Here is a 9738-nt window from a genome sequence, read left to right as displayed (position 1 = left end):
CCTCATTTTCTCCTTGATGCTATGCTGCACATGCTTTGTTTTGTTTTGTATGGGTAAACACTGCCCTCTTCTGGTAATTGGAAATAATTGTGTACCTACACAAAATTTATTATGGCTTATTACTGCAAAATGCTCAACAAGTTATATGCATTATTAGATAATGAGTAAATGCTTTTAGCCCAAATAAAATAATCTTTTTCTCAAAAAAGTATCCTCCTCACAACAGTAAGAAAGCTAATTGCCATTTTTTGGACAGGTGTGCTTTGAAGGAGACTAAGGTAGGCAGTCCAAATTCTCCAATAATTCTGCCACTAAGTAGATACCGGGCCTTGTACTGATTCTATAACTACTCTAGATTTATGTATAAGACTATATGACTGAGTCATTAGTGAAGTTCTTCAGCCTAAAATTTCATGTGCTTTCAGACTTAGAAAAAAATCAAATACTTGTTTTTAATACCCTAATATGAAATAATCTTTATATTTATCTTTTATTAATAAAAGATTGACTTGTGTTGCTTGAATTCTCTTTAGAAAAAAAGAGCTCAATTTCTATTCTTCTCTATCAAACACACTTTCCCTAAACAATACACAGCAAGAGCTCACTGCACTGTAAAGAAAAGTAAACTCCGAAAACGGTTCCAGGAAGTATTTTAAAGTACTGCTTTTGATAAGGGAGGAGGTAATGTCAATCAAGTGGCCAAGAATTAATGGGAAAGAAATCAACCTTCAAAGATTGAATTTTAAGTGTTGCCATGATAAGTAATTCGAATAAGCCCAGCCACTGTTTGGGAAGATGGAGCTTAGTACCTCGGCTTTATCTGTGCTACCGCTCCATTCTTCCTCCTCAGCTTCACAATTTCGCTTCACAATTTCTTTCTCTGGCGTATTCCTTTTTATTCAGCTTCTCTGGCATCTATTTAGTTCAGGCTCTCAACTTCTTAAAACTGCATATTATAATATCTCTAACAGCCAACTGGTTTCAAAATGTGGCCTGAATACCCAGCATTAGAAACCTTTGGGACCTTTGGAAGACGTGATGTCTCCTGGACTCACTACACGGTACAATATCAAAACTGTAACATCAATCCCATGTGTAGTCCTATATGCTCTGGTACAGACTTTAAATGCTCAAAAAAAAAGGAAGAGCACATGACCCAAAAAAAATTTAAAGCTGGCTAATTGCAAAGAAAAAGAATCAATCGACTATCATTTAAATCGTTAAGTGTTAAATTTATGTTGTAATAAAAATTAGAGATATTTCAAAATACAATTATTACTACGTGTGTGTGTGTGTGTGTGTGTGTGTGTGTGTGTGTGTACAACTTGCAGGGGGTCGCCCCTCCCAACACGCATGAGTTTTTCTCCCACCTAGCTTCCCTCGCCTTACTTCCCAGACTCTCCCAGACTTGAAACTATCCACGAAGCTGAGACTGTGCTTGAGGGATGTGCAGACCACGGGCTTAGGAGGGTGGAATTCCCACTAGGGTCCTTGGGAATCTTCTCGGCCCCAAGACCAGAGGCCCCGCCCACCAAGGATCCTCCAAGGCGCGAGGACCGGAAACAAAGTACGAGACACTACTCTGCGCCTGCGCAGTCGGTCTGCCAGCGAGCGCCCAGCCAGAGCCGGATACAAGTCGCTTTGGGCGGGATTTCCTGCGTCACGGGGCGGGGCGTACGGCGGAAGCCGCGGTTTAGGGAGGAATCAAGACGACAAGAAACGGGCCAAAGAGGGTTCAGCGATATGGGCGGGCCTTAGAGAGGAAACCAGAACCTTGGGGGCGGGCTTAAGGAGGAATTTGGTATTATAGGGAGGGACTTGGGCCGGAAACTGGCGGCGTGGGTGGGGCTTAGGGCTCGTTGCGCCTGCGCACAGAGAGCCCCGCGGTCTGGTAGTTACTTTTGAACTGGTGGCGGGGAATAGCCGGAGGACGGGCAGGTTGCCGTGTGCCGTGGGGCTGACAGTGTTCTCCGTTCGATCTAGTGATGGCACAGCAGCTCGCCCGGGAGCAAGGCATCACCCTGCGCGGGAGCGCGGAAATCGTGGCGGAGTTCTTTTGTGAGTGTTGAGCGCGACCCCAGCCGCCAAAGTGAGCGGCCTAGCCCGGGCCTTAGGACGCGCGTTAGGGCGGAACCATCGCACATTCTCCCGCTCGTTCCTCCCGGAGGCGGGGAGCGCAGCGCCACTCGGCGCAGGCCGGGGCCTCCTGGAGCGCAAGGGGCTTACATGGGGCATCGTCCCACTCTCCGCTTTGAAAGCGGGGTCTGACTACATAATCTGTATTTACACTTAGATTGCGGTAGGATGAAATTGGGCATTGCTGGGTTAAAGGGTTTCCGTGTGGTTTTGTGCCCACTCTGCTTTCTGGAAGACTTAAACACGTGAGTAGACGTTTAGCAGCTTTATTTCTTTCGCATACAGCATTTGGCATCAACAGCATTTTGTATCAGCGTGGCATTTATCCGTCGGAAACCTTTACTCGAGTGCAGAAATACGGACTCACCTTGCTTGTAACTACTGACCCCGAACTCATAAAGTATCTCAACAATGTGGTGGAGCAGCTCAAAGGTAATCATATTTTGAATTTTACGTTTTATAGGTTTACATCTGTAAAAGTCCCAAGTAACGTAAAGCAATATGACTCTTCAAATACAGTGATTCTGAATTGGGAGGGAGCAAGTAATGGAGAGAAATCCCACCCCTTCCCGGATTGCATTTTACATAGGCAGAATGTCTTGATTTTAGGAATGGATTTTGCAGTTTAACGAGGTGCAACAATTTGAAAATCTTACACAATTAAAATGATTTCATGTTTCTGTGTTTCGCTTTGTGTCTCCCAACGTAATCTTACAAAATACCAATTCTAAAAGCGTTACAACTGTCTTTTTCTCTTAGAGTTTTATTTTATGTGTATGGGTGTTTTGCCCCTGTTATGTCAGTGTTTCAGTTTCAATTGTAATTTCATTATAGTGCTAATTACATTTTTGTTCATTTCAGCATTAAAATGGCCTTCCCTTGTTGACCACCTAAACATAGTTAGCTTGACGTCTGTCTATAAGTTCATACGCCCTAGTTTTTGTTTTGTTTTGTTTTGTTTTGTTTGAGACACAGTCTCTATGTAGGTCTGGTTGTCCTAGAACTTGCAATGTAAATCAGGTTAGCCTTGAACTCAAACTGGCTCTACCTGCCGAGTGCTGGAACTAAAGGCATTTGTCACTGTGCCTAGCTCAAGGCCATACTACTAAACACTCCTAGCAATTAATATCCGTAGTAGAGTATCCATCAACACTTGTGAAAATTGGGTATGAATATACAGGCAAAAACAGGTAGAGTTTTTACAGATTTCCTTAATCTTACATTACTAATATTTTGGTCTGGATATTTAGTGGGAGACTGTCTTGCATATCATAAGATACTGTGGCAACATCCTGGCTTCTGCTCACCAGATGTCAGTTACACGTTCCTGGCTATGACATTCGGATAGCTCTCTATTGTCACAGGTACTCTGGTAGACAGAGTTGCCCTTGCTTGAGAACTTCTTTGATGGATTAGACGGCTAGAATAGGAACGATGAAGTGTTTGGTAGATACATGGAAACAGACTTCTATTCAAGTGCCAACATGATAGCTATACACTGAGAGAGGTGGCCGGTCGCTTATCATTCTCCCAAATTGTGGGTCAGGGTAGAGTCGTATATGGTCATCCACTGGACTGCTCTCATACTTGACCTGTAGTGGCTATGTATCATCATCCTGATGTGATAGAGAAGCTGGCCTTAAGCATGACACAGGTTATGGTTTGTCACCAGTGACATTTTACCTCATCTACACCGTTGTTGACATTCCCCTCCCCTGCCTCTCTTAGTTAAAATACTGGAATTGCTCTTTATTAAGAGGGGAATTGTTCATTTTGTTTTCAGTCCCATTTTTGCTAGCCTTTTTAGAAGCTTCTTGTTTGTTTTTTCTTGTATTTTATTGTGTCCCTGTTATGATTTGAATTCTTCCTGTTTGGTTTCATCTCCCGCCAACTTTAACCCTTTAAAAAAAATTGATCTATCCTGAATTGCTATCCCAATTCCTGTATTAACTCAGGGCTCCACCTGAGGTCCTCCTTAGAGATTGCTTGTTTATCTGTGGCATGCACAGCTTCACTATAGCTTCTGTGTGGTTAAACCAACCTTCTGCTCATACTCATAACCAAGACGACATCTCTATATGGTTGTCCTAGGCATGCTTGGTATTCTTCAGAATAAAAACTAAGTGTAGGATGGTCGCCTAAGCTGTTTATCAGTGACTGGATCAACAGTCCAACCAGATATAAAGTTAGAAACCTGGGAACTACGTCAAAATGGTTTTTACTTATAGCTAGTCCAGGAAATCTTAACAGTGTTGAGCATGAAATCTGCTTTGTTCCATCTCTACCAGCTTATCCTTTGAACTTGGAGCTCTGGTACTGTAGAGCCCCCTTTACCCTCTCTAGCTCACTTACTGTAGGGTAAGTGATAGTTTGGAAACACAAGGCTAACTAATCACTCTGCTTACAACGTGATTGTGGTTTCCCTGATTCTTGAACGTATGCTTTCACTAATTTAATGTGCGTCTTGATTTTTTATAATCGTGTAGTTTAGTCTCCGCTTCTTTGCAGTTAGATCAGCCTGCTCAATTACATATGCTTTCCTTTGACTATTTAAAGCCTGTATTTCTCTCTCCTTTGTAGGGTTAATGCGACCGTTAATCCTTTTCTCGCCTACCAGAACGGATCAGATTGTGCTCTCTCTTCCTACAGCCACCATAGCTGTGACTGGACAGTTGTTGTGACAGTGGTTAGATTAAAGCCTGTGTCCCATGCTCTTACTGTGAATCAGTGAAGTACAGGTTTGCTGCTCCGTCTGTGATGCTATGGATCACGCCGATTAGTAATGTGGATAATTTTAAAATTGACTAAATTACTAGTGGGGAATTTTTTCCTTATGTATGAAAGAAACGCCACAAAATATCAGTGTAAGAATTTTGTGAGGCCAAGAAGTGAGTCTTTCGAAGAGAGTCACTACATTATAGGTTAGCGCATGAGAGCTGCCCTGTGTGTTGCAGATTGGCTGTACAAGTGCTCAGTTCAGAAACTGGTGGTGGTCATCTCAAACATTGAGAGTGGTGAGGTCCTTGAAAGATGGCAGTTTGATATTGAGTGTGACAAAACTGCAAAAGAAGAAGGGTAAGTATGGATTGAGTTATTCCTACGTTAACTGGTTTTTTATAGTTTGTTGCATTAGTTCACATTGTATTGAACTGATTTCTTATAATCGCTGTCTATGGTAAGTTTTTAGAAATAACCTTGGGTGATTTGTGAGGGGCTTCTGAGTTCCTCATAGCCTGTCAGGGATTATGTGGATAAGATATTTTTAGCATACTGTCTTTAGGCTAACTCACTGAAATTTGACCTTCATGTTTCTGGTTATATCAGAACCTCTCAATGATATAATAAGTGGACCATTTAATAATCGTGGGCTTAAAAGTACTGTTAACTGCCAGACATGAGCCTAGACCATTCCAGACATAAATGCTGTTTGGCTGTATTTCATCTAATGACATGAACCTTGTAAACATTAAAGATTGCAAGTACTCTACATCAGAACTGCCCATTATGCTAGGCATACTTTTCTGTAAGTTCCTGTAATGAAGATTTCTGAAGTCTTTGATCTGTAGGAAATTCTTAGCTTATTTTTTAAAAATTATATGTAAATTATTTTACTTGACTCAATCAGGAATAGGGTTTTAGGTGTTACTGAAAATGCCAAATTTTAGGCTGGAGACATGGTTCAGCAGTTGGGAGCACTGGCTGCTCCTCTAGAGGGCCCAGGTTCAATTCTCAGCACCCACATTGCAGCTCACAACTGTCCAGTTTCAGGGGATCCTTGGCTATTGGTATGTATGTGGTGCACATATAAGTGCATGCAGGCAAAATGCCCTACACATTAAATAAACAATTGTTAATGGCAAAATTCTACCAAGTTTCTGTGTTGCAATATTGAAAATACCCTTACTGGAAGTGGTAGGGAAATTTACTAATCATCGTACACTGAGTGACCATAAGGGATGATGGGAAGACTGATGCAGATGCAGTAGCCCAGGGATGCCTTTAGCCATTAACCTTCAGTCTCCTGACCTAGTGCTTCTGTGTGGTTAGAAGCATTTTGTTCAGATAAATGGTCACCAGTGTGTTTTAATTAACTTTATGAAACATAGGATGAACTGTTTGTTTCGTTCTTTTATAGTGTTTGTAGAGAAAAGTCACAGAAAGCCATCCAAGATGAAATCCGCTCAGTGATCAGACAGATCACAGCCACTGTGACATTTCTGCCACTGTTGGAAGTTTCTTGTAAGTAGTAAACAACCTCTTGGCTTAAATTTGCCAGGGGAAGTGTTCACCACTGTTGGGAGGATCCCCATCTGTTAAAGCTCTGAATTTATCTCTGCCTTAGAACATAAATGGGATATGGGAAGCAGAGTACTGCACAAATAAAAGACGTATATTCGGAAAATGTAAAGACAGACTGAGCAGATAGCTCTGTGGTTAAAGTACTTGCTAAGCAAGTATAAGGACCTGGCTTAGGATGCCTATCAGTCCTCCAGTGGTTGTAGTGGGCCGCCTATAACTTCACCCAAGAAAGACAGGCATGGGATCACTAAAGCAATCTGGATACCAAGACTAGCCATATTGGCAAGCTCTGTGTTTGCTTGAGAAGCCTTGCCTTAGTGAATAGATTGGAAGATTAATCATTCTTTTGGGGCATTCACTGTGTGTTCCCCACACACTCAAGAAAATGAAGGAAAAAAATGAAAATGCTCAAAAATAAAATATTCTACAGTATTTTGAAATTTTTCTCACAATTCCTTTTACTATTGTTTCCTACTAGAAAGTATAATGCTCAGTTCTAAACCCAGTTTTTACTGAGAAAAATTATAATTAGGACAAGCCAAGGACAAGCTGTCTTTTAGCAAGAGGTGGTTTAAAATAAGTTCCAGTGAGTGAGGCAGGGACGACAGCTTCACTTTGAAAAGTAATTTACTCTCATTCCCAACTCAGGTTCATTTGATCTGCTAATTTACACTGACAAAGATTTGGTTGTCCCTGAAAAGTGGGAAGAATCAGGACCCCAATTCATAACCAATTCTGAAGAAGTCCGTCTGCGCTCATTCACTACCACGATCCACAAAGTGAACAGTATGGTGGCCTACAAAATCCCTGTCAATGACTGAAGAGAAGGTGAGGAAGGAACGAAATGTCATTCTCAAGTGTCTTTCTCTAGACACTCAGTCAAATATAGTTGATTTATTTTCTGCCCTTGTTTCATTCTCAGGAGAAGAAAGCCAGGATCCGACTTTGATAAACGTGCCTGTTCCATTTCTTGGCTTCCTCCTGGACTTGCCATAGAATCACCAGAGCAGAAGTGCTGCACATTTTTAACGAGGAACCAACAGATTTTGTTAGCATTGTGGAATGGATTCCTTTAAAAGTCGTCATTGTAGACAGAAAAACTTGTTAAAAAGCTAAATACTCCCCCTAACCATTTAGCTCAGGAACCCTGGCCTGGATCTAGAGAGACGTCGGAGTGTAAATACTGCAGAAGGAAGCCAAGCTTCATTCAGTTCTGAGAGCCGTGTCGCTGTCTTACTGTGTCCATTCTCTCTCCTTGTATAGACCTCATATTGAAATCCATGTTAATTATTTGATTTTAGTGTATATACCCTGAACTCACAAAGCAGTTTATACTGTTTAATTTCTGTAATAAAGAACTCTTGTTTTAATGTTTTATAAAAAAATCAAGCTTTAAATGGACAATGATAGAAAAATTTAACTCTTGTGTTTTAAATTTCTGTTAGTGTCTTTGATATTTTGCTGGGGTTTTTGTTTTGTTTTGTTTGTTTGTTTTGTTTGCTGTTAATATAGTCATATATTGCATTGGTTGAGTGTGGATTGTTCATGTTGATTGTGTGCTCCCTTCCTCATCACAACAGTGCAATTAATGTGAAGCGGCAATTGTCATTTGAAATTAGTTCAAATATCAGGCTGTAGTAACAAGTCAACTTCATGTTTCTTATGACCTTGAGCACCAAGTTCGTTCCTTTGCCTTCATCTCTTAATAGGTGTGTTAGTTCTAATTTTCCAACACTTAAAAATTTTCCAGAACTATGACTACTTAGCTTATAGTAATTTTGAGGTTTATAACTAAATTCTGTAAAATCACAGTTATAGAAGCAGATCATATATCAAACATTTAATACTTCCTAAATATTGTATATTATTTAAAAACACATTTTAAAGTCAGGGAGTCAATCTGAGCTTTGTTGGATGTTAGTTGGAAAGGCTTGGCCTGTGTTTCCAAATAGCTGAATACCTTCCTCTTTAAGGATTGTCTTGGGAGAAAAGTGTTCATTTAACAGCCAGAAGACTTGTGACCAGCTTCTGTTCTGTGCGAAGTCAAGATGCGGTTATAACCTGGTAGGTCACTGAGTCAGACCTGAACTCAGCTCACTCGTTTACTACAGAGGAAACCCGTTCCCAGTTACTCGCTTAAGGCCTACAGTGAAGCCCAGAAGGGGATGAAGCGCTCAAGGTCTTCAGGGTTTTATTGTTGCCATCAGCCAGAGAAACCCAGTCTCTCTGAGTTGCTGGAATAAAATTTAATCAATATGAAAGTGAATTCCCCTGTTAGAATTCTACTAAAGAAAAAGCCATGGCAAGCCTGGACTTACATAACCTCACACTAAAGTATGCATTGGGACCTTTTTGTTTACTGTGGGGCTTTATTATTTTGAGTTTTTAAAACATTTTCCCAAAATGTTACCTTGTTTTCTTAGTTTTATGATGCACCTTCAAATTTTGTGTACCTGACCTCATTACTCTTCTTTGGCCAAGGCCTGAGACACTAACTCAACTTTTGTCAGCAGCAGGCAGCCACGAGTCTTGTCAGTGGCGGAGTCAGCTTCATTTTGTCAGAGAAAAAAAAAAAATTAAGATACTGGGAACTTGGAGGCTCTGGAGTGCCAAAAGCAACAGAGAAGTTTCCCAGCGTGACAGTAACTGTCTCTGGCATGGAGGCGAGTCAGCACTGAGTAGAAGCAGTCAATAGGGTAGATTCACAGTCTACCGTAGAAGAAGTACACCTTCGCAGCGTGAGGCTAGGTCCCACCTGTGGAGGCCCACACTTCAGGTCCTCAAGCTTGAATCCACTGCCAGTCAAGAGCTGTTCCAAACTTAAGCCTGGGGCTGAGAAAATGCTGCCAGCAGCGGCCACAGGTGCACAGGCAGTAGAGGGGATGAGCACCAAGGATGAGCAAGCTTGCTTCCTGTGTAGGTATTCTATTATTCCAGAAAAAATAAGAAACTAGGAATTGGTCTGGAATTCGTTATGTAGCACAGGCTGTTGTAGACTTTGTAGCATCTCTCCCGACAGCCTCCCACATGCTGGGATTGCAGACGTAAGCTACTGCACATCGGTGCTTCCTGCTCTCTGATGTAGTCAGTGTAATACACTGATAGTGCGCTGCTGCCTCTACCATCCATTCCCAGCTACTTCTTGTAAAACACACCTGAAGCTGTAAATTCCTCTCGTTCTTCCTAAATCTGGTAACTAATTTCCTCTGTATTTCATACAAATGAAATCATACTTGTATTGATTAGTTTGTGTCTGTTTTATTATCCCAATATCTTCAGGGCTACCCACACAGGATATTTTCA

The 9738-nt window shown here is 41.4% G+C and overlaps 1 protein-coding gene across 1 annotated transcript; it reads left to right on the top strand.

The window, feature by feature from the left end:
- The first annotated feature begins 1831 nt into the window (after window positions 1-1831).
- MAD2L1 (mitotic arrest deficient 2 like 1) lies at window positions 1832-8696 on the top strand. Its single transcript, XM_084784510.1, has 6 exons — window positions 1832-2058; window positions 2422-2568; window positions 5091-5211; window positions 6272-6375; window positions 7084-7263; window positions 7358-8696. The coding sequence occupies exons 1-5, from the start codon at window positions 1986-1988 to the stop codon at window positions 7254-7256; spliced, it is 618 nt and encodes a 205-aa protein (XP_084640636.1). The 5' UTR covers window positions 1832-1985; the 3' UTR covers window positions 7257-7263; window positions 7358-8696.
- Window positions 8697-9738: the final 1042 nt, after the last annotated feature.

The sequence above is a fragment of the Acomys minous genome, assembly GCF_964271855.1.
Source record: "Acomys minous genome assembly, chromosome: 6".
Classification (NCBI taxonomy): Eukaryota; Metazoa; Chordata; class Mammalia; order Rodentia; family Muridae; genus Acomys; species Acomys minous.
The sequence above is the reverse complement of the archived record's forward strand: the minus strand, read 5'-3'. Positions and strand labels throughout refer to the sequence as shown.